We start from the raw sequence: 26,524 nt of genomic DNA, 5'->3' as shown, positions 1-26,524 counted from the left end.
AGCATTCTCTGTGAACCTTTTCAGCAGTGATTATTCATTCTAAGGGCTACAGTCGTCACTACTGATATTCAAGTTCTTCATATTTCTGATAGAAACAAAAGAGTGAATTCAAGATTTAACAGTGATAACTCTAAGACCTTTTGCACCCTCTTTAATGAACAATGTCTAAGATTACTGCTGCATCCATTATCATGCAATGAGATGTAGGGCTCTACTGCAACAACAACCATGGAATGTATATTTTCTTTGGAAGATTAAGGTGATGGTAATGGATTACCATAAACTGAGGTGCTGTATAACCCACAAGGGTTTGGTGCACTTTGTAAATGTAATACCATAAATTACAGCAAGCAAGTCAGCCTGGCATATAAGATAACCTCAGTTTTTTCCAGCTATGAACTGTAATCTATACTTGTGGAAATTACATATAGGTCAACAATAACAATGAATTTTACTACCTAAATATGTCAAAATTATTTTTTCAGGTCACTCATTTCATGTTCCAGATGTCAGATCTGTCAATGCTGCTCTAGTCTCATTAGAACTGACATCTTTAATTGTCCATAAAGAAAAGATTTTGGAATGGAAAATCCAGTGACCACTTTTTGAAAAAATCCCATTACTGGCTCTCAATATAAGTCATTTTCCAATCTAAATGAAAACATGCATCAAACAAAATTCTTGTCCAGTTTGTACCCAAAAATATTAGCATATGACACACATGCACCGAGAAACCTATAAAAGAAAATACATCTACTAAACCAAACAAAAAAAATACATGAAAAAATTCACCAAAGACTGAAAGCATTTCTTTATCTATAGAGAGCAGCAATGAATAACCCACACAGGTTAATATATTTTTAATGAACATACAGTAATAATATTAATAAATACTGGTATAATCAGATCATGGTTGCAACCCGGTACTGGATGACCTGGGCATCAGATTCTAGTTTCATGACAGTGGCATAGCCTTATTTAGTGTTTGCTATTCTATACCCATTGTAAAAGTCAACTTGTAGTTTTGTTAACAAAAAATTAGGCTCCAAAATAGACTTTAATGCTGCAATTTACAATATGCCAGAAACTGTGATAACATCTTATTTATGTATTATAACCATCAATGTTATGTAACTCATAGGAGCTAACTGTAAGGAAAAACACATTCAGAATTAATAGGTTGCCCTGAAGCAGTTTATTAATGAATCCTAGTATGATAAATATCTGTGTATATTAAAAGTTAATATATCTACTTGTTCTGCTCCAGGTAGACCATAATACATCAAGTAAATAAAACTGCATATGTAAATAACACAATAATACTTTTCAGCACTTGTAGGAGAACTACAAGTACTGCCACTCTTAACATGGAAGTATCACAGCCCATTTTTTCTCTCATTGACACCAGCTCACAATAATGAAACTGGTAAGTGCCTCATAAAAGAACCACACGGAAACTTTGATAATGTGGAAGTGTCTGGCATCATGTTGGTTCTAACATCTTGTCCTTACCAATCAGTTCTTCAGTGGGTCCAAACTTTCTAAGGTGAAGTCATCATCAGTTGTGCCAAAGGAAAGACCCCGGCTGAACCCAGCCTGTTGAGAGAGCCAGTGTTAGCACATTTAGCAAACTTTGATTACGGTAGAACCTTGGTACTCAAACAAAGCTTGGCACTCAACCAAACAAACACGACCTGCCAGAATCTCACTGTAAACTATTTCGTATTTTTTCGCATTTTTTGGCATTTTTTTTTTTTATATTATTTGTATAAATAAGTCACAATGGGGTCTACAAAGATTAATGATAACAGCCAACCAAAAAGAAACTTGGTTTGGAAAAATCTGTTCGATACCCAAACAGATCAGCGCTTGAACAGCCTTCTGGAATGAATTAAGTTTGAGTATCAAGGTTCCACAGTACTTATTGCTTTGTTCATGGTACTTTCAGTTATATACTGTACTTTTTTATTTTTAACAAGTTGGCAATCTCCCACCGAGGCAGGGTGACCCAAAAAGAAAATACTGTCATCATTTAACACTTTCACCCTCACTCATACATAACCACTCTTTTTGCAGAGGCACCCAGATACAACAGTTTAGAAGCATATGTAAAGCTATATAACATATCCCTCCAAACTGCCATTATCCTAAATCCCTCCTTTAAAGTGTAGGCATTGTACTTCCCATTTCCAGTACTCAAGTCCGGCTATATAAAAGTAACCGGTTTCCCTGAATCCCTTCACTAAATATTACCCTGCTCACACTCCAGCAGCTAATCAGATCCCAAAAACCATTCGTCTCCATTCACTCCTATCTAACATGCTCACACACGCTTGCTGTAAGTCCAAGCCCCTCGCCCACAAAACCTCCTTTACCCCCTCCCTCCAACCTTTTCGAGGACGGCCCCTACCCCGCCTTCCTTTCCCTACAGATTTATACGTTCTCCATGTCATTCTACTTTGATCCATTCTCTCTAAATGACAAAACCATCTCAACAACCCTTCTTCAGCCCTCTGACTAATACTTTTATTAACTCCACACCTCCTAATTTCCACACTCCAAATTTTCTGCAAAATATTTACACCACACATTGCCCTTAGACAGGACATCTCTACTGCCTCCAACTGCCTCCTCACTGCAGCATTTACAACCCAAGCTTCACACCCATATAAGAGTGTTGGCACCACTATACTTTCATACATTTCCTTCTTTGCCTCCATAGATAACATTTTTTGTCTCCACATATACCTCAATGCACCACTCACTTTTTTTCCTTCATCAATTCTATGGTTAACCTCATCCTTCATAAACCCATCCGCTGACACATCAACTCCCAAATATCTAAAAACATTCACTTCTTCCATACTCCCTCTCTCCAATGTGATATCCAATTTTTCTTTATGTAAATCATTTGATACCCTCATCACCTTACTCTTATCTATGTTCACTTTCAACTTTCAACCTTTACACACCCTCCCAAACTCGTCCACTAACATTTGCAACTTTTCTTTAGAATCTCCCATAAGCACCGTATCATCAGCATAAAGTAACTGTGTCAACACTAATTCGAGAAGTGACAAGAAATGCAGTACTGTATCTGTGAGAAGATACATCTCTAAATATTCTGTTTTTTTTTTTTCAACAAACCGGCCGTATCCCACCAAGGCGGGGTAGCCCAAAAAGAAAAATGAAAGTTTCTCTTTTTAAATTTAGTAATTTATATGGGAGAAGGGGTTACTAGCCCCTTGCTCCCGGCATTTTAGTCGCCTCTTACAACACGCATGGCTTACGGAGGAAGAATTCTGTTCCACTTCCCCATGGAGATAAGAGGAAATAAACAAGAACAAGAACTAGAAAGAAAATAGAAGAAAACCCAGAGGGGTGTGTATATATATGCTTGTACATGTATGTGTAGTGTGACCTAAGTGTACGTAGAAGTAGCAAGACGTACCTGAAATCTTGCATGTTTATGAGACAGAAAAAAAAAGGACACCAGCAATCCTACCATCATGTAAAACAATTACAGGCTTTCGTTTTACACTCACTTGGCAGAACGGTAGTACCTCCCTGGGCGGTTGCTGTCTATATTCTATATTCTATGTCCCTATAGGAAAAATATAACTAACAACATTTTGAAAACAAAAGATGTGAAAGTAGCAGCAGAAAAAAGATAATCAATTTTAATTTGTTAATGGGTCAAGGTTAGAAATATGAATGTGGGAACCTGAGATGAACAGCTTTCTTTTCAACTGCATTGAGAAAGTTTGTAAAGGGAAAGTTTCCCAGATGTTAGAATAGTACTTAAGGTTAAGTAAACTAAAAGTTTTGTATGAATAACCAAGAAAGTAGGCTTCATCAGTAGAGAGGTAAAGATGATGTAATCAGTCAATCACCTTGTAGTAGTTCTGAGGCAGTCCATCAGCCTAGAGAACAATGAGAAGCTGAAGAATGAGAAAGGAGCCTTGTATACTATGAAAGGTGAGGCATGGATCACACCATCTGATGCTTTTTTTTTTTTTTTTTAACAAGTTGGCTGTCTCCCACTGAGGCAGGGTAACCCAAAAAGAAAGAAAATCCCCAAAAAGAAAATACTTTCATCATCATTCAACACTTTCATCTCACTCATACATAATCACTGTTTTTGCCGAGGTGCTCAGAACACAACAGTTTAAAAGCACATACGTATAAAGATACACAACATATCCCTCCAAACTGCCAATATCCCGAGCCCCTCCTTTAGAATGCAGGCACTGTACTTCCCATTTCCTGGACTCAGGTTCGGCTATATATAAATAACCGGTTTCCCTGAATCCCTTCACTAAATATTACCCTGCTCACACTCCAACACATCGTCAGGTCCCAAATACCATTCGTCTCCATTCACTCCTATTGAACATGCTCATGCACGCCTGCTGGAAGTCCAAGCCCCTCGCCCACAAAACCTCCCTTACCCCTTCCTTCCAACCTTTACAAGGACGACCCCTACTCCGCCTTCCTTCCCCTACAGATTTAAATGCTCTCCATGTCATTCTACTTTGATCCATTCTCTCTAAATGGCCAAACCACCTCAACAACCCCTCTTCAGCCCTCTGACTAATACTTTTATTAACTCCACACCTTCTCCTAATTTCCACACTCCAAATTTTCTGCATAATATTTACCATCTGATGCTATCTTTTCTTTATTCAACTGAAGAACCCCACTGTGTATGTAAAATGTTGCGACAAAGATTCCTAATTGTTGCACGTGCGTCTTACTCGCCTATTTGTACATATTTCATACCATTTCCATAATTATATCTTCTGAAGCTGCTGATAATTCTTAATGCTTCTGAGGTTTTCTTGCCAATTCATAAATTTACAGGAATGGTCATAAGTACAGCAAAAGTAACTCAGAAGATACTGATGGAAGACTGGGCTTCAAAATAGTTGTTTATGAAAGTAAAGCAGATAATGAACATGAAATTATTGTAACATAAACTGCAGGAAAGCCATGACATGCATACAAAAGTAAAGGGAGAAAATGGTGTGGCATGCAAAGAGTACGTAACCTTTATTCGGCGCATGTACACACCCTCATTTACAGGCTCTCCCCCCCAACCAGCAAACCAGGTGACTGAGGGTTGACAATGGGGCCCCGTCGTTCAACCAGTACCCAGGTTCCAGCCAATGAGAAGATGGTTTTGGCAATCGCAGAGGTTATGTGGGTACCACTCTCCTGTCTGCCCTTGTCATTCCCATTCTAGAGCTGGTTGAAGCACGGTCTGCTCTCTAGTGGCTTCTATTCTGCCTTGCTTACCGTGGAGTGCACTAATATCTATTGCTGTACATAGTGCATATAGTGTACATACTTCTGTTCTAAATTGGTGAAGGATAATATAAGTCAAAAGTTTTCTGCTGAGTTTATTTTACTCCCTTTACACCCAGGATAACAGGCCATTTGGACTCCTGGGTTGTAATAAAGGGTGAGAGTCAGCAAGCCCAATTTAAGCTCAACTTGGCTGACCATGGGAAAGTAGGCATGTTTTCTCTGTTGCTGCACACGCACACACACACACACACACACACACACACACACACACACACACACACACACACACACACATACACATACACATACACACACACAAACTTCCCTCTTGTGTTTCCTCTTTACTACTGCATCAATAAATCCATAGCAAATCTCATGAGTATTACAGGGTATATCCAATAACACAACCACTAAAATTATATGAATGTTTGCAGCAAAACGAAGAGGCACAGGATTAAGTGTACTAAAAACTTACTAAGACCCAACACCTTTTTTTATGGTATACATGCACCAGAAAGAAAATCTCATAGTGTAATTAATATTAGAATTCATAAACCAGTACTATATTCAGATAAAATAATGTTACTGTAACTGTAATATAAAAGCTTACCTTCATTTCAATGAACTGTGCAAGAGCATCATTACTGTTGCTAGGAGGGGAGAAAGCCACAGAACCAAAAGGATCTCCACTTGTGTCAAATATATCATCTGAGAGTCCATTATGTGCAGGCTGCTCATGAGCCCTAACTGGCCGAGGAGGGGGAACTGTGGAAAGAAATCATCACTAGTTGATGGATGGAGATTATATGATACAGTTAAACCCTTCAATGATGAGAGAAAACATTGTAGTGATCTCACACTTGTGCAAAGTGTAGAATACGGTGTCATGAGTGAATCAAACAGTCTGCTCCTACACTATAGGAATAAAAGAAAATTATTATTATTATTGTTATTATTATTATTACTCAACAAATCTGAAATGTTGAACAGATGGCATATTGCAGTCAATGTGTTTCATGGGTTTCAATGACAAAGTTTAGATGGAGAACTCAAATAACTAGGAAGTGAAGTCAGAATGATAAAACACACATGAAATAATATCAGAGAATAGTTCACTATTAAATCTTGAGAATAGAGAACTGCAATGTGCAAGAAGTGTTGTCAGAATATTAAAATACAGAGAAAGTATAGCACAAATCCAAATCAGAAGAGAAGCAATAAATCCTATACACTTTTAGGTTAAAACATTAGCACATTTGACTTGAACCTTACCGAGTGCTGGTGGAGAAGTAAAGCCATTTAACTCAGGTGTAGGCACACTAGCGAATGATGGAGGCTTCTTCTCTTCTGCTCTGGGATCAAAGTCATCCTCCACTTCAGGAGCCTCATGATTTCCATTACTGGACAAGCTCTTTGTAACACCCTCACTGGACATTAGTGTTTCTTCTGCCCGGGGATTAAAATCATCATCATCGGCGCCATTTGAAGTTAGTGCACTTGATAAGATGTCACTGAAACATTGTGATTATTCAAATTAATACAAACGATACACACACCCTGCCTCGTTAGAAGACAGCTAGCATGTTGAAATAAAAATAAAATAATACAGCTTAATATTACAAAACTGAAAAAAATATCACTTAGAAGCGCAGTACAGTATTAACGTCTATCATCTTAAGTTGTGAGTTACTGATTTTTATCTTGTTAGGTATACTGAACATCAAGTCACAATAACAATCACATACACATACTGCAGCACATATACTGCATGTGGCAGTTTTCTCATCTTTTTACGATAATTTTTGCTTGTTGTACTGTTGGATGCAACAACTGTCCAATTATCCACCACCTCTTCTCCCATCTTCAATAAAAGAAGAGGTGGTGGTGGTTACATATTCCTACACATTCTGTGTAAAAATTATTGACACAGCTAATAATATACAGTATAGTGCCAGTAAGCAATATACATTATTGAAGAGTTAACAAAGATTTAATGTTAATTACTCTATTAGAGTAGTGTCGTCATCCTGTTTGGTTGTGTTGCGTGGTGGGATGGGTGGTGGGCTGACAGCACTAGAGGTGGCTAGTGGTTCACACTCAGGATCAGTGCTGCTCTCACCATTTAAGGTCAGCAAATCAGAAATCTGCATGAGAAACAAATAATTTAAACAAATTATGCACTATGTAATTAAGGGACTTGGACATATAGTAGGTATGTGTGAGTGTGTTAGATAGGAGTGAATGGTTTTTGGGACTTTATTAGCTGTTGGAGTGTGAGCAGGGTAATATTTTGTGAAGGGATTCAGGGAAATCAGTTAGCCAGACTTGAGTCCTGGAGGTAGGAAGTACAATGCCTGCTCTTTAAAGGAGGGCTTTGGGATATTGGCTGTTTGGAGTGACATCTAAACTGTCACATCTGGGCACTTCTGCAAAAACGGTGATTATGTGTCAATAATGGTGAGTGTTGAATGATAATGAAATGTTTCTTTCTTTTTTAGGTCACCCTGCTTCGGTGGGAGACAGCTGATATAGTAAAAAAAAAACTGCCACTGCTGGAAGGATTTCTGTACAACTCTTAATAACATAGAAATATCGTACAATGAAAGGAAAAGCTCATAGCGCTAAACAAAATATAAAGCATTTACCTAACAGTTAACTCATACTGAGCTTGTTTTGATGCATACATAATGTTAGTGTGAAAACATTCACTTCCACCATCCCTGCTAGCATTGTACACTACCATCCCTGCTAGTATGCCTTAATTTTCAATGTTTAGTGCAATGCATTTGTAAGTTGTAAATGTCTGAGTACAATTGTCTGCATATACATGGGATTCTGGGATGAGTTCAAGAAGGTCATTGAAGTAGACATTCCATAACAATGGCTCAAGCACACTTTCCTGTGGAACACTAGAACTGATTAAATGTCTTGTTGACTCTGTCCCCTTGAGAATTAAAGTACATACTTAATTTTTTTTTTTTTTTTTTTTGCTATTTTGTTTTCTTTAACATTAGTCTGATTTAATGAACAGTCAGATAATCCTCCCATGTACTACAAGGACATGTACAAGGCATACAGGCCTTGCTGACATCAATGACATACTATTACGTATATAAAAAGCAGCTTGTTATGCAGAGCATTTTGGGCAAATTAGGTCAGTTTTGTCCCAGGATGTGACCCACACCAGTCGACTAACACCCAGGTACCCATTTTACTGATGGGTGAGCATAGACAACCGGTGTAAGGAAACACGTCCAGTATTTCCACCCCTTCGCCAGGAATCGTACCCGGACCCTCACCGTGTGAAGCGAGAGCTTTTGCCACCAGGCACCATAATCAGTCAATGAAGCCAATATGTTAATGTATCACACCTGGTTATATAATTACCTATTTGTTGCTACAGAAGCAAGACTAAGGTGCTAGTGTCTCAGCTTCAGGATTTTGTTTCTTAAAGTCTTTTAGTTTCCAGTGGTTGTAACACTTATTACCTAGACTTACAACTCATTACATTCATCTACTACTTTATCTGCAGGGAAAAACTAGTCTCCTTTCAGTAGTTCTTAAATTGTAATTATGGCTTCTTGTGCTAGGTAAGGAGGTTTTCTTGTCAATTCATTCATATCCTTTTATAGTACTAAATATTATGTCTCATGTTTTTCTCCAGTGTTTTCAGCCTCTCTTCATATTTTTTTTTTAGCATCTTAAAACTTTTGTAGCTTGTTCACAAGATTTTTGGATGTGAACACCATACCACTACTGCATATTCTAATTTTGGTGTTACAAGTTTTAGTAACAGCTTTTTCTGCATTTCTTCGTCAATATATTCAAATTTTTCTTTTAAAAGTTGACCAGTTTAGCACAGAAGTTTCTCGCAATTTCATTTGTGGGATTTCGAGCAACACTTTTAGCATTTAGTTACACAATTTATATTCCATGTGACCAGTTTTCTCTTTCAACACTATAAATTCCATCAACCATTTCTTACTCCATTTGCTCAATCTGTCCAAGTCTTCTGTAGGAATGCACAATCATTTTTATTGCTTATCTTAAACAGGATTTTTGAATTATCTTGAGAAACAGTCAACTAGTCTTTAATTCCTTCTGGCAAGTCATTTACAGATTTCCTTTTGAAAACTCCCTGAAAAATGCAACAAATTCGTTAAAGACTGAATAGAGACATACAAAAACTGCGGTGGTAATTTCCCCCCTTCATGATTATTTGGTCTTAGTGGGTGAGGCCACTGTTTATGGCAGAAGCTTGGGGGTCACCCTTTGCTGGTCCATCCATGATGACACTAACATTTTTTCCCTAGAAGGGCGGCACGAGTGACTCAGTGTCATGACAAATATTTTCGAAATCATCATCACCTCACCTCATCTCTGTACGTTAATGATGGCACCCAGAAAGAATAATAGTGATGCTCGAGGTTTCAAGAAGAAAGTTAAGAATGAAACTCTGAAGGTTTCTAAGAAGAAAGTTGAAATATTACACACAATTTCCAGTGGGTAATGTGTGATGCGAACTGCCCAAGTATTTGGTCTCGGTGAATCAACCATTTGCACCACTCAAGACGATGAAAAGAAAGTGTGTGAAAACTAACTGTAGGTAGCTCCAGCACAAAACAGGAAGGCTGACAAAATCCAACTCAATATTCAAGAACAGTTCATACCAGCTTGATATGGGGGTGCAAGTAACAATATTTAAAGGTTAAAAAATCTCTCACATACTGTGTGTGTTACCAGAATAAACTGTATGCTATACTGATATAAATGGTATCATCTATATATGTGAAACTTACATTGTTTTCTTTCATGTACTCTTCAACATCAGGTCTGTTTTTGAGAGTGGCCAGCTGTGTGATGCGAGTTTTTAGTATTTGATTCTCATCTTCAAGGCCCTGCACACGCTTCTGTAACAAAAGCAGCTGACGACGCATCTCAACTTCACGGCCTGACGTCTCCACAAACCGTCGATATGCTAGGTCAAAAGCTTGTCCAATTGTAAGGGTGATTTCTTCTGCCTGTAAAGAATTTCAGCAAATTTAGTTAAGTGCACTCTAAAGCAATATGCTCTGATTACTTGTATATGGCTAACAATTATAACCATAAGTTGGCTTTTTATCAATGTTTTGAAAAAACACATAGGGTATACTTTTCTGCTAAATTTTCAGTTAGCTTGTAAAGTGGGTAAATGACAGAATGGATGGGTTCCAGCCCCACCCATTCTGTGATTTGTCTGCAATTGTGTTATTACAATTTCATGAGTTATAAAGTGGGCTCCAGCAACTACTAGCACACCCAGGTAATTGACCATCCAATCATCCCCTCACTGGGCACTTTTAAGTTACTTTCCCCTTCCTCAGATCAAACAATTATTCCTCACCCCTCCCATTCCAGAGCCACTGTATGTTCAGTGTTTCCCTATAAAGTTAATAAGAATAACTTAGATATGTACTAAGACAAGTCCAGCACAATATTATGCTACCTTACTATTTTTTTTTTTTAATATTTAATATATCACTTTAATGTTTCTATTTAATTTATATTAGTAAAGTGCATTGAGATAGTTTTGAAATTTAAATCTGTTATATTAACCCGTAAACGGTCCAAGCAGATCTACGTTCACATGCGTAGTGCTACAAAAGTAGATCTATGTTTTTTTTTACATATATTTTATTTTTTTATTATCACACCGGCCGATTCCCACCAAGGCAGGGTGGCCCGAAAAAGAAAAACTTTCACCATCATTCACTCCATCACTGTCTTGCGAGAAGGGTGCTTTACACCCTTTTTTACATATTTTCAAATATAACAAAAAAAAAAAGTAGATCAAAGTTTTTTTTACACATTTTCAAATGTAAAAAAACAAAAAGAAGATCTACTTTTTTTACATACTTTCAAATGTTGAAAAAACGTATACAGTAGACCCCCGGTTTACGATATTATTTCATTCCAGAAGTATGTTCAGGTGCCAGTACTGACCGAATTTGTTCCCATAAGGAATATTGTGAATTAGATTAGTCCATTTCAGACCCCCAAACATACACATACAAACACACTTACGTAAATACACTTACATAATTGGTCGCATTGGGAGCTGATCGTAAACCGGGGGTCCACTGTATATACGTTTGGACCGTTTACGGGTTAAGAGACTATGTTTTATGGAGAAAAATAGAGGAATACGTAGTGGTACAGAAAGCCATCTTATAAAGTTTCTTTACATACTGTGATATATTGTAAATGCAACTAAAAAAGTGTATGTAAAGTGAAGGTCTCTCCCTATACTATTCAATTTTGACTACACTTTTTCAACTGCATTTACAAAAAATTGCACTATGTAGAGGAACATTGCAAGATAGCTGACTACAGATCATTTCTGTAATGAGCACACTTGTGTAGGTGTTGGGGGGGAGATATTGAGGCAGCATGCAACACAGCAAGCCAAAGCCTCAAGCAGACTCACTCTTCATCTACCACACTAGTGTGTGCTTGCCTGTGTTTGTTAAATGGAGTGGAAAACCTACCATCACATTTTATGGTATGATATTTATATTTTATTATAGGTAGTAGGTTGGTAGACAGCAACCGCCCAGGGAGGTACTACCGTCCTGCCAAGTGAGTGTAAAACGAAAGCCTGTAATTGTTTTACATGATGGTAGGATTGCTGGTGTCCTTTTTTCTGTCTCGTGAACATGCAAGATTTCAGGTACGTCTTGCTACTTCTACTTACACTTAGGTCACACTACACATACATGTACAAGCACATATATACACACCCCTCTGGGTTTTCTTCTATTTTCTTTCTAGTTCTTATTCTTGTTTATTTCCTCTTATCTCCATGGGGAAGTGGAACAGAATTCTTCCTCCGTAAGCCATGCGTGTTGTAAGAGGCGACTAAAATGCCGGGAGCAAGGGGCTAGTAACCTCTTCTCCTGTATATATTACTAAATGTAAAAGGAGAAACTTTCGTTTTTCCTTTTGGGCCACCCCGCCTCGGTGGGATACGGCCGGTGTGTTGAAAGAAAGAAAGAAAGATTTATATTTTATGGGATGAACTAGTAAGGCAGTGCAAGGCCTTGGTCCAATGAACAAAAACTCCACCGAGTCATCTAATGACTAAGTCCCACATCACAATAAATACCTGATTTTTTTTTTGACAATTATAATGCCACTATTATTATTATTATTGTTATTATTATATCATCATCATCATCAACATAGGAAAGCACTAAAACCTGTAAGTCACAGTGCACCATGTAAATAGGAGACAATCAAGTCTGATGCAAGAAGGGGACAGTAGATTCAATTACTTGAATCAAGAGCCTTTCACCAGCATTATGGAAGATCAACATAAGAGCTGCAGACTTACCAACTTATCACTGACAAAGACAAAGCATGTGTGTTTGTCAGAGTCTGCCTCCTTGGCAATAAAACTGAAGAAGCGCTTCTCTGCCTTGTCATCAGCACAGTAGCTAATCCTGTGCAGCGGGTACTGGTGGAGGTTACGCTGTGCCAATGGAAACACATACTTTAGTTACCTCAGGGAATCAAAAGAAATGTTTAAAAGTGAAAAATATGTCTAGTGATTTCCATTGCAAAACATCATGTTGGTTCATGCTGATTCACACTGATTCACAACTTAAGACAAAAGGATTCTGTGATGCCACATGAAGAGTTTTCTCGCTGGATAAATTGTCACTGGCAAAAACAAGCAGCCATAAATGAAAATATGTCAGGACAGTGTGTATTATTTAGACCTATGGGTGCCTACCATAACTCAGGATTAAGGGTTATTTAGTATGTAGCTATTGGGAGAGTAATGGGTACTATAAATTAAAGTGCTAAACTTGAATAATTTGCATCTGGTGGCATTTATACATGACTAAATTATTATTTTTATTGTTCACTGCCAATATTTTGAGTATATTATACTGTGGTGTTAATTAGTTCTGTGCAGATGAGTGAGTCTTTAATGTAAAGACTGACCCTAACAGGTGACCTGTTTTGTCTGTCTCGTCTGATAGAGCTGAACTTGGGTATCTATATTTCAGTGTCATAATAATAATATCTTTATTTATACAAGTACATGTACAAGGTATACAGGCCTAGATGACATCAATGTCATATGTACTATTATAAAGAAAGGCTCTTGTTATGCAGAGCATTTTGAGCAAATTAGGTCAGTTTTGTCCAATGATGCAACCACACCAGTCAACTAACACCCAGGTACCCATTTTATACTGATGAGTGAACATGGACAGCAGGTGTCTTATGGAAACACATCCTTATGTTTTCCAGCCTTACCGGGGATTTATACTCCGGACCTCAGTGTGTGAGCTGAGTGCGCTTGCGATCGAGCTACGAGTCCTTAAGTAAGTTTATTCAGGTATACACAAATACAGTTACACAGATTATCATACATAACAGCACATGTGTAAAGTACTTAGGATAACCCAAAAAAGTCAGAGTGACTTATTGCCATTGAAGTCCTTTACTTATTTCCAAGGGTTTCTGCACTGGGCATAACCACTGCATTTGTCTCAGTGAATAGATAACGTACATGTAATACGTGTATTTTACTGTAAATTCATTATTGCTGCATGATTAAAGACCTTCTAATGTGTTTTCACAAAAAAAAAAAATAATATTGCATCTGTATTGGTATTTTTGCTGGTGTTGGTACCTGTGGTTCTAATGTGGAAGCCACTCAATTTGTATTCTGCCTACTATAGCTGCAAGGTCACCTGAAGACCATTCCAGGGCTCACCATCCTCACTATTATTATTGTACTTATTTCTATAGTGTCTTGACTCACCTAGCTCCTTTGAAATGGAATAAAGTACAGGTCATTATAGCAATGCTGTATATATGTAGCAATTTGTAAACATCTGTGGGTTGAAACATTTGCAGGGGCTAGACTGGGAATTGTGTTTGGTAAGGACAATATAGCATTTCTGTGGCTGATTATACCTTCATGCTGAAGACATTTTTTCCTGATTTTCTGTATATGCGAGCCCACTGGGATAAAATCTACACATTATGTCTTAGGTTTTATGTTATCAGCTGATAAGTCATTATGCATGAGTAAATCTAATTATTGCATGTAAAAAAATAATTCTAGCTAAGTATGTGTGATACCCAGATGTAAAACTGATTCTTTGTGTTTATTTCAAACTCTTAGTTTTTAGTTTTAAACTTAAAAGTTTATGCAAGGGAGTGTTATACACAGTCTTTAGAATGCAATGTGGTGGAAAAAGTATATAAATACTGCATGGTAAAATAATACAGTACTGTATTATGAATAGCATAGCATAACCTCTTCACTAGTGCATACAAAAATCAATCAATTGCATTACAGCAACACTATTAGTGTTATGACAACATATATCTGCATAGCTTCCACATAAATTATTAACAAATATGAGATAGGAAAAGCCTGCAGGTCAAATTACTTACCTTAGTTTTAGGTTCGTGTATAGCAACTCCATCAATAGATACAGTCAATTCTACTTTGGGAGTCTTGCTTCCCTCGGCTTTTTTCAACTGCTGGTTGAATTTAAGTTTGCGAATGCCCTCCTTCACCACCTCAATCCCCTTTGGTTGGTCAACCTCTGTGCTTCCAAGGAACTGATAAAATAAAAACACAGCATGAAAACTTATAATTCATATAAATTATATTAGCATATAATGTAAAGGATACATAAATAAACAGAACACTGCATGGGGACCACTGTTTGAGTCCCAGTCGGGTACTATGTTTATTCTTTGACAGTCATTCATTATAACTTATATATTTAAAGGATACATGTAACAATAAATTTTGACTAAAAACATAATATAAACGATATACAGAATGATAAATAACCTCCAGAAACTTCTAGAAGACCATTTTTGGTGTAGAGTTTCAGCTCCTCTGAAATACAGTCAAAGAAATAAGAATATAAACTAATCACACTACTGTATCCTTCAATACCGTACTGCTTTTACAAGTGATTCTTTATGCCATGTTGGTCTCCTTAATTGTGCCTATATGTATGTTCTTTCACATTTCTTCCATTCAACTTTCTTACTGGTATGGAAAACCATCATAATATTTTTTCAACAGTCTTGTTAATCAGAGAAAGTAAATATTAACTGTTTTATTTTTATAACAGACAAACTAGCATATACAATTACTTTACTGATGTTTCAAGATAAAATATTACTATAAATACAGTACGTACATAATTTCATTAGTGTTTTATTAACAATATGCTATGTGAACACGGATTATGCGAGAATCATTTATAAACAGTTTTAAAAAGAAGACAAAAAAGTGTATGAGGCATAATAAGCACTTTGCTCTTGGTGGATAAAAGGTTGAAGTGTAAATAAATACCTTGATGTACATGATTTTGGTGGAGTGACTGACATGTCACTCATTATTTAGTGCTCCCCGGCAGCTAGCATAAGAATGTAAAAAACAGATGTGAAAGTAATCAATCTAAAGAAGGGGATGGTTCATGAGAGGTACAGGAGGGCCCCACAGCAGGTTAAGTTTCAGGCTACTGCTGTAAAGCAAAAATTGCTCTAAATCGAAACATAAGCCTTTTTTCACTTTCAAATGCATATATAAGCCTGATAACATGTTTACACTATCATCTATTAAGTGTGCAATAGAGCTAGGCCTAAAAAATGCATATACAGTACACACAATACTTACCTTAAAATATTTTCATCCTAAGTTTATAAAGTGGCAAATATATTTACTGTAGGAAGTCTGAATAAATGATGAATGGGTACAAGGAATAACTGGGAAGAGGAATAACTAGCAGAATGATGAGGTAAAAAGAGTATTAATGATGAACAAGTTAGCATATTTAACATTTATAAAAAAAAAATATCCAAGGAAGGTAGAGTATAAGTAGAGAGATGAGTGTAAGCAGAGAGATAAAAGGGAAGTTAACACAGTGGCAAAAGAGTAAATTATGCAGAGAATAACAGTTTTAGAGGGAGATAAATTGGTGAAAATGCCGAGAAAGTAAATGGGCTGGGCGGTAAGGAGTGAAAAGTGGGGAGTTACTAGATAGGATAGTAGTGGTAACAAAGACTATTTTGAATAGATGGGGTGAGAGCAAGGAAGAATAGGGTATATTAAAAAAAAAAGGAAGCAACCACAGATGAGTGTGGAGGAAGTGGGTGGGGCAATTAGTACGGTGAAAAGAGGTAAAACAAAAAGAATGAAGTGGATCAAGACCAAGATGTCAAGACCAGGTGCAGACTAGTTTAAGAATATTTGGTGTATTTGATCCCAACTGATACCTCTGATGAGTTTCAAGTCTTTCTACTCCTGGAGTCCGGCCATGAGTCAAGCTCGGATTCCTATTAACCCTTACATGTATCAGCTGCATTGGCACCCTTTCAAAGCAAAAACTGAATTTAAACTCTGTTCAATAACACTTAAAGTTATTAAGTTAAATGAATCTAAGTACATAATACCTTTGGCTTGAGTATGTTTTTGCGAATTACTGCTGAAATTTTTAGACTAAGCCCTGTGCTGTTGGGAAGAAATATCTTTTTACGCAGTTTCTGGACTGTTCTACACCTTGACAGTGTCTGCTAAGAGTCAGAACTCTGCTACTGATTTCAATTATTAGTTTAAAGCACATTCTTTTTTTTAGAACTTAACATCCTGATGATCATGCTGTCACTTTTGAATATGAACTTTAGCATTTCTTCTTTATCATTGTCGTTGGTGTTGTATTAAGGCTTGGTGTGCAAGTGTGTGTGAATTTCTTGAAAGAACAGTGCCTTTCTATAAGGAAAAAGGGCACAAAAATATACAAGAATTATAAGAGAATAAGTCTGTTAAGTATGTGTGAAGCAGAATTATCATTGAAAGAGAGCAAAGACAGGCAACAGGATTGCAAAGGAACATGGTGGATTTAGGAGAGGAACAGGAAGTTTGGATTGTGTGTGTAATAAAGGAAATACAGTGAGCAGTATTTAGACAAGGAAAAGTATTTGTTTGTTTAATTTAGGTATGTGAAAGAAGCATATGATAGGGTGGATATGTAAGCAATGTGGCAGATTGTGAAATGTATGAAATACATGCTAAGTTATTAGAAGCATAAAAGAAAAAGAGAGGCTCAGGTTAGGGTGTGTAGGAGAGGAAACGACTATCTGCCAGTGAGATGTCAACAATGTTTTTCAGAGAAGACTGGGATGCTGAAAGAAGTATTAACTGATAATTATTAAAGAAGTAATTGTTGAAAAGTTGAAGAGACATGTGGGTTCAAAAGATAATGAATTAAAAATGAATTTAAAGTTGTCAAAGTTGTTTTATACTGATAATACAGTACAGTGGCACCCTGAGTTTCGTACAGCTCCCAACTCGAACAATTATGTAAGCGTATTATTGTAAGTGTATTTTTGGGGGCCTGAAACAGACTAATCTAATTTACGTTATTCCTTATGGGAACCAATTCGTTCCGTAACGGCACTCGAACAGCCTATTGGAACGAATTATAGCCGAAACTCGGGGTACCGCTGTACTTCTGGGAGATTCAGAAAAATGAAAAGGTTCCTTTATTGTCTCTTTGAAAGTCATAAATGATCTTTGTTACAACTCTGATATCTCTTCTGCTCTAAACAGAGTCATTAACACCAAACAACACTTCAAGAGAGAGAGAGCATAAGTGATTTGAACGATGAAAGTTCTCACTCTCCACTCCATCACTGGTGCTCTTAAAGAAAGGTCATTTAACATCATCACTCCCATGTGTCCTATGTTCCTTCCATCCTATCTGGTAAGCCTCTTGCATTTTGTATACAGTATCTCATTGCAAACTTCTGCACTTTTACCAGCATCTTGACATGCTTAATTAAATGAGGGCTCCATACTGGTGTTCCATACTCCAGGATGGGCCTGATATATACCATATACATATAGCACTCTGAATAATTCCCTAGTGAGGTTCCTGAAAGCTACCCTTAGATTTGCCAGATGTGCATCTGTTGTGGAGGTTATTCGGTTGATGTGCACCTCAGATGATTTGCAAAGAACTATGCTCACCCTGAGATTCTTCTTCCTGAGACAGCATTGCAGCTTTTGTCCCACTTCCTCCCAAACCTGTATTCCATTTCTAGTCTTCTTTGCCCTTCCCTAATTTTAATAACATGGTATTTGCTGGGGTTAAATTTTAATAGCCACTTGTCAGACCAACCCCACGGCTGTTCAATGTCTGTTTGTAGTGGTTCCAGGACCTCTCCTATCTGTAATCTCAACAGTTTCACATGATCCATGAACAGGGATGCCTCTAACTCTTTTGTCACATCGTTCACATCCTCAAGAAATAGTACTAATCCAAGTACGTACTTACCCTAATGGAATCTTGCTTGTCACACTTGCCCATTCCAACACCTCTTCTCAGTCATTTGTTGTTTATTTACTGTACAGTATTCCTCGATTCAGTGAAGTGCCTCACTCGTGAATGTGCGTGCGCACTCACCTAATTGTGACTGCAGGGGTCAAATCATAACTCCTGGCCCTGCTTCTTCACTGGTCACTACTAGGTGCTGTCTCTCTCACCCCCTGTTCCACGAGCTTTATCATACCTCGTCTTAAAACTATGTATGGATCCTGCCTCTACTACATCTCTCTCCAGACTATTCCACTTTCTGATAACTCTATGACTGAAGATACACAGTGGACCCTCGACGAACGATATTAATCCGTTCCCGAGAGCTCATCGTTAATCAAAATTATCATTAGTCGAGTTAATTTTCCCCATAAGAAATAATGGAAATCAAATGAATCCGTGCAAGACACCCAAAAGTGTTGAAAAATTTTTTATACCACATGAAATATTAATTTTAATACACACAAACTGAAGAAGACATGTACACCTACCATCCGACTTACGACCTGCTCAATTTACAACCACTCGACTTATGACCGTGTTTTTTATGCCAAATTTCTGGGAAATAAACAACTATTTGTGTTGTACACAGTGTTTATCCTAAACCTTACAGTATAAAATACAGTACTAACAGCATAAAAAGTAAAGTAAAACATCAAATACCAAAATAAAACAATAAAATAAAGTCATTACAAAAATGTGATGTTGATATTCAGTAGTAAAGTTCGACTTACGACCATTTCGACTTACGACTGGTTTCTCGGAACCGAACTCGGTCGTAAGTCGGATGGTAGGTGTACAATTACATGACACTTACCTTTATTGAAGATCTGGTGATGATTGATGGGATGGGAGGAGGGGAGACTGTGGATGGTGTTAGTGTTTAGAAGGGGAATCCCCTTCCATTAGGACTTGAGGTGTCAAGTCCTTTTCTGGGGTTACTTCCCTTCTTTTAATGCCACTAGGACCAACTTGAGTGTCACTGGACCTCTGTCACACAACATATCTGTCCATAGAGGCCTGTACCTCCCGTTCCTTTATGACATTCCTAAAGTGTTTCACAACATTGTCAGTGTCACAATTAAACACTTGTTCAGGTTTCAATTCTTCACTGTCTATGTACTCCTTGAATTTCTGCACATATTTTTCAGCTGCTTTTTGGTCCAAACTGGCAGCCTCACCATGCCTTATCACACTATGTATGCCACTACGATTCTTAAATCTCTCAAACCAACCTTTGCTGGCTTTAAATTCACTCACATCACCACTAGTTGCAGGCATTTTTCTAATTAAATCTTCATGCAACTTCCTAGCCTTTTCACATATGATCGCTTGAGAGATGCTATCTCCTGCTATCTGTTTTTCGTTTATCCACATCAATAACAGTCTCTCAACATCTTCTATCACTTGCAATCTCAGTTTCGAAAACATAGTTGCACCTTTGGCAAGAACAGCTTCCTTGACTGCCGTTTTCTTGGCCACAATAGTAGCAATGGTTGATTGGGGTTTTGTGTACAACCTGGCCAGCTCGGAGACACACACTCCACTTTCATACTTAGCAATGATCTCTTTCTTCATATCTATAGTAATTCTCACCCTTTTTGCTGTAAGGTTGGCACTAGAAGCTTTCTTGGGGCCCATGGTGACTTATTTTGCAGGTGCAATCACTAAAAACGCTGTGATAATATGAAATGTTCCGATTGTATGTTTGGATGGGACCGCGGTGGCTGGCTGACTTGTAAACACTGGCCACAAGTGGACGCGTCTCAGACGGAACAAATTGTATTGGTTGAGTTTTTTTAGTGCTAGTCGAGGCAAAATTTTTGCGTTAAAATGTATCGCTAGTCGGATTTAACGTTAGACAATGCCATCGTTGGTCGAGGGTCCAATGTTCTTCTTAAAGGATCCCTTGACTACATACATCTCATCTCTTAATACTAACCAAGCCAACCAAAATAACTTCCAATCAATTTGAAGCAACTCTCCCAAATATTATATTATATGACCTCTAGTCTATTAAAACATCTACCAATCCATAAAATATTACTGTTTGAACCATTAATTGTAATATGTATTGTTTTCATTATGTGCAACTTCAAGGTTGTTATGGTACAGTATTTACAAACCTCCCCCTTGACTACCTCGCATAAGTATTAAGATAAAATAAAGTTTTATTAAAAAGTTAACCACTCTTATCTGGTCTAGACTTAAGTAGTTACGTGCTAGGACTAGTCTGCCTGAAATGCCTCGGCATGATAGTGGCTTTCTTTGTACTTAACAAATCAAAACTGCAATTACACACTGTAACCTTTGCAAAGAAATAAAATCTTTATTCTTTATTATTTTTTCTTTAACATCCCTGTGACTCATCCGAGTCTTCAACTTCCAATTGTGACCCCTTGTTGCTGTGTCCCATCTCTGGAACATCCTGTCTTTGTCCACCTTATCAATTCCTTGCAGTATTTTGTGTCGTTATCACGTCCCTCCCGTTCCTCCTGTCCTCCAATGTTGTCAGGTCAATTTCCCTTAACTTTTCTTCATAGAACATTCCCCTTAGCCCCAGGACTAGTCTTGTTGTAAACCTTTGAAGTTTCTCTAATTTCTTGACGTGCTTGACCAGGTAGGTAGGTATGTGTATGTATGTATGTATGTGTATGTGTATGTGTGTGTGTGTGTGTGTGTGTGTGTGTGTGTGTGTGTGTGTGTGTGTATGTGTGTACTCACCTATTTGTGGTTGCAGGGGTCGTGTCTTAGCTCCTGGCCCCGCCTCTTCACCGGTTGCTACTGGGACCTCTCTCTCCCCCGCTCCATGAGCTTTATCAAACCTCGTCTTAAAACTGTGTATGGTTCCTGCCTCCACTACGTCATTTTCTAGGCTATTCCACTGCCTTACAACTCTATGACTGAAGAAATATTTCCTAATATCTCTCTGACTCATTTGTGTCTTCAACTTCCAATTGTGGCCTCTTGTTTCTGTGTCCCCTCCCTGGAACATCCTGTCTTTGTCCACCTTGTCTATTCCACGCAGTATTTTATATGTCGTTATCATGTCTCCCCTGACCCTCCTGTCCTCCAGTGTCGTCAGGCCGATTTCCCCTAATCTTTCTTCGTAGGACATTCCCCTTAGCTCTGGAACTAACCTTGTCGCAAACCTTTGTACTTTCTCTAGTTTCTTGACGTGCTTTATCAAGTGCGGGTTCCAAACAGGTGCTGCATACTCCAGTATGGGCCTGACATACACGGTGTACAGTGTCTTGAACGATTCCTTACTAAGGTATCGGAATGCTGTTCTCAGGTTTGCCAGGCGCCCATATGCTGCAGCAGTTATCTGATTGATGTGTGCTTCCGGAGACATGCTCGGTGTTATACTCACCCCAAGATCTTTCTCCTTGAGTGAGGTTTGCAGTCTTTGGCCACCTAGCCTATACTCTGTCTGTGGTCTTCTTTGCTCTTCCCCAATCTTCATGACTTTGCTCTTCGTGGGATTGAACTACAGGAGCCATTGCTGACCAGTTCTGCAGCCTGTCCAGATCCCTTTGTAGTTCTGCTGGTCTTCGATCGAGTGTATTCTTCTCATCAACTTCACGTCATCTGCAAACAGGGACACCTCAGAGTCTATTCCTTCCGTCATGTCGTTCACAAATACCAGAAACAGCACTGGTCCTAGGACTGACCCCTGCGGGACCCCGCTGGTCACAGGTGCCCACTCTGACACCTCGCCACGTACCATGACTCGCTGCTGTCTTCCTGACAAGTATTCCCTGATCCATTGTAGTGCCTTCCCTGTTATCCCTGCTTGGTCCTCCAGTTTTTGCACCAATCTCTTGTGTGGAACTGTGTCCAAACAGGTGCTGCATACTCCAGTATGGGCCTGACATACACGGTGTACAGTGTCTTGAACGATTACTTACTAAGGTATCGGAATGCTGTTCTCAGGTTTGCCAGGCGCCCATATGCTGCAGCAGTTATCTGATTGATGTGTGCTTCCGGAGACATGCTCGGTGTTATACTCACCCCAAGATCTTTCTCCTTGAGTGAGGTTTGCAGTCTTTGGCCACCTAGCCTATACTCTGTCTGTGGTCTTCTGTGCCCTTCCCCTATCTTCATGACTTTGCATTTGGCAGGATTAAATTCGAGAAGCCATTTGCTGGACCTGGCGTCCAGTCTGTCCAGGTCTCTTTGAAGTCCTGCCTGGTCCTCATCAGATTTAATTCTCCTCATTAACTTCACGTGTGTGTGTGTGTGTGTGTGTGTGTGTGTGTGTGTGTGTGTGTGTGTGTGTGTGTGTGTGTGTGTGTGTGTGTGTGTGTGTGTGTGTGTGTGTGTGTGTTAGTTACCATTTTGTCCTAGGCACAAGTCGATTAGACACTAGGCCTGTTGTATGTGTGTGTGTATGTGTGTGTTAGTTACCATTTTGTCCTAGACACATGTCGATTAGACACTAGGCCTGTTGTATATGAGTATGTGTGTGTGTGTGTGTGTGTGTGTGTGTGTGTGTGTGTGTGTGTGTGTGTGTGTGTGTGAGAGAGAGAGAGAGAGAGAGAGAGAGAGAGAGAGAGAGAGAGAGAGAGAGAGAGAGAGAGAGACTGAGAGACTGAGAGAGAGAGAGAGACTGAGAGAGAGACTGAGAGACTGAGAGAGAGACTGAGAGAGACCGAGAGAGAGAGAGCCCGAGAGAGAGAGAGCCCGAGAGAGAGAGAGCCCGAGAGAGAGAGAGCCCGAGAGAGAGAGAGAGCCCGAGAGAGAGAGAGAGAGAGAGAGAGAGAGAGAGAGAGCCCGAGAGAGAGAGAGCCCGAGAGAGAGAGAGCCCGAGAGAGAGAGAGAGAGCCTGAGAGAGAGAGAGCCCGAGAGAGAGAGAGAGAGAGCCCGAGAGAGAGAGCCCGAGAGAGAGAGAGCCCGAGAGAGAGAGAGAGAGAGAGAGAGAGAGAGAGAGAGAGAGAGAGAGAGAGAGAGAGAGAGAGAGAGAGAGAGAGAGAGAGAGAGAGAGAGAGAGCCCAGAGAGAGAGAGCCTGGGGAGAGAGAGAGAGAGAGCCCGAGAGAGAGCGCGAGAGAGAGCCTGAGAGAGAGCCCGAGAGAGAGCCCGAGAGAGAGCCCGAGAGAGAGCCCGAGAGAGAGCCCGAGAGAGAGCCCGAGAGAGAGCCCGAGAGAGAGCCCGAGAGAGAGCCCGAGAGAGAGCCCGAGAGAGAGCCCGAGAGAGAGCCCAAGAGAGACAAAGAGAGAGAAAGCCAGAGAGCGTGCCTGGTACCTATATGTGGTAGCAGGGATGTCGACAGTTCCTGGCCCCGCTCCTCAACTAGCAGCCTTTCCAGATTCACTGCTGCCTAGCCTCATCAGCTGTACTCTTATTAAAACTAAGTTTATTCAGGTATACACAAATACAGTTACATAGATCAGCATATGTGCAGAGAACCTAGAATAGCCCAGAAAAGTCAGACAAAGTGACTTATTTCCACTGGGGTCCTTTTGTATGGAGCCTGCCTCCACTTCCTTTTCCAGGTCATTCCATTTCCTGGCCATCCCGAGGCTGAAGAAATACTTCCTGATATTCCCGAGACTCGTCTGTGTCTTTAGCTTCCAATTATGCCTTCATGTATTTGTTTCTTACCTCCAACATTCATCCTTGTCCACCCTATAAATTCTTGAGTATGTTATATCTCCCCTTATTCTTCTGTGTTGTGATGTCATCAAGTTCAGTTTCTTTAGCCTCTCATAGTACTCAGCTATGGAACTTGTCTCACTGCACACCTCTGCACTTTCTCCAGATTTCCTGACATGCATTATCAGATGTAGGTTCCAGGGTAGTGCCTTATATCTCAAGATGCACCTGACAAATATTGTATATAGGGCCATGAATGACTCTTTGTCGAGATTCCCGACGGCTACTCTTAGATCTGGAATGCTATCTTTTAGTAGTTCTGGGAATTACCTTCCAAACAGCCTAGTCTCAGACCAGGTCTCCTAGATTAAAAATATTTCAGGATTAAGAGCTATTAAGGAGCACATAGGAAATTAATGGTATGTGTATACTAAATGTAAATAGAGGTGTGTAAGATTTAGCTGTCATCTTACGTGTTTATTAGACAAAGAATCGATAAGCAATCCTCCCAGAGTACAAAAATTAACCGACTTCTATTTCAGACATGACGGTGGTACCTTCCTGGATGGTTGCTGGTTATCAACCTGCTACCCAGCTTTCCCAATTTTTCAAGAATATAACCCACGCGTTATAAGAGGATTTACTGTACTTGAAATGGAGAAAATACTTTTCATGCTATAACAGAGATCTATACAATAAAGGTAATGCCAGAAGGAAAATACGTCAGACGTTTCCCCTTACCAAAGTGAGGGTTATTTGTGTACTCACCTTAACTAGGTAGGCAATGTGACCCTTCTGCAGTGCCTCCGGGGGATGAATCCAGTTCTTGTTGGCTGGAGAGAAAACAGTTACAATTATATTCATGGCGAAAGGTACAACATAAACAGAAAATATACGGGAGATAAGTTTGTTACCAAACTACGTAATAAGTAAAACTACTGAAGGTCCTCACATCTTCATAAATGTACAGCAAACCCCTCGCTTCACCTGACTACCACTGGCTGGCAGGTGACGAGTAGTGGCCACTGTTATAGAGGAAATTATTTTGTCATCAGTGTAACAAACACAAGTAACTTCTTTAACCAATAAACTTTGTTTAGTACGAATCATGTGACCCGACCTGACTTCATTCCGTATTTCCGGATTCCATTAAATCGTTTTTTTTTTTTTTTGCAATAGTCAAAATTGCTGCAAAACAAAGTGCAGATTGCACAGCTAAATTCACCTAACATTACAAAAAAATAATGAAAGTAATTAATCTGCTAAAACACCAGGGTAATGTATAAAAATACTGTACAATATTGATGTACAGTAATACTGTACAATATTGATGTACAGTAATACTGTACAATATTGATGTACAGTAATACTGTACAATATTGATGTACAGTAATACTGTACAATATTGATGTACAGTAATACTGTACAATATTGATGTATAGTAATACTGTACAATATTGATGTACAGTAATACTGTACAATATTGATGTACAGTAATACTGTACAATATTGATGTATAGTAATACTGTACAATATTGATGTACAGTAATACTGTACAATATTGATGTACAGTAATACTGTACAATATTGATGTACAGTAATACTGTACAATATTGATGTACAGTAATATTGTACAATATTGATGTACAGTAATACTGTACAATATTGATGTACAGTAATACTGTACAATATTGATGTACAGTAATACTGTACAATATTGATGTACAGTAATACTGTACAATATTGATGTACAGTAATACTGTACAATATTGATGTACAGTAATACTGTGATGTACAGTAATACTGTACAATACTAATGTACAGTAATACTGTACAATTATTGATGTACAGTAATAATGTACAATATTGTGTACAGTAATACTGTGACAATATTGATGTACAGTAATACTGTACAATATTGATGTACAGTAATACTGTACAATATTGATGTACAGTAATACTGTACAATATTGATGTATAGTAATACTGTACAATATTGATGTACAGTAATAATGTACAATATTGATGTACAGTAATACTGTATAATATTGATGTATAGTAATACTGTACAATATTGATGTACAGTAATACTGTACAATATTGATGTACAGTAATAATGTACAATATTGATGTACAGTAATACTGTACAATATTGATGTACAGTAATAATGTACAATATTGATGTATAGTAATACTGTACAATATTGATGTACAG

At 38.5% G+C, this 26,524-nt stretch overlaps 1 protein-coding gene across 8 annotated transcripts in view; it reads right to left on the bottom strand.

The window, feature by feature from the left end:
* Positions 1–1,044: 1,044 nt before the first annotated feature.
* Positions 1,045–26,524, bottom strand: part of LOC128693051 (PTB domain-containing engulfment adapter protein 1) — a 325,835-nt gene continuing 300,355 nt past the window's right edge. For all 8 annotated transcript variants that reach the window (XM_070092166.1, XM_070092171.1, XM_070092169.1 and 5 more), the window contains 8 exons: positions 25,078–25,142; positions 14,770–14,940; positions 12,683–12,820; positions 10,110–10,331; positions 7,315–7,454; positions 6,583–6,821; positions 5,921–6,075; positions 1,045–1,596 (listed from right to left, as the gene is read on the bottom strand). In XM_070092166.1, coding sequence (XP_069948267.1) covers positions 1,516–1,596; positions 5,921–6,075; positions 6,583–6,821; positions 7,315–7,454; positions 10,110–10,331; positions 12,683–12,820; positions 14,770–14,940; positions 25,078–25,142 — 1,211 coding nt within the window. In that variant the 3' untranslated portion in view covers positions 1,045–1,515. The remainder of the gene's footprint in view (positions 1,597–5,920; positions 6,076–6,582; positions 6,822–7,314; positions 7,455–10,109; positions 10,332–12,682; positions 12,821–14,769; positions 14,941–25,077; positions 25,143–26,524) is intronic.

The sequence above is a fragment of the Cherax quadricarinatus genome, chromosome 38 (assembly GCF_038502225.1).
Source record: "Cherax quadricarinatus isolate ZL_2023a chromosome 38, ASM3850222v1, whole genome shotgun sequence".
NCBI lineage: Eukaryota > Metazoa > Arthropoda > Malacostraca > Decapoda > Parastacidae > Cherax > Cherax quadricarinatus.
This window is presented reverse-complemented; position numbering and strand designations above follow the sequence as displayed.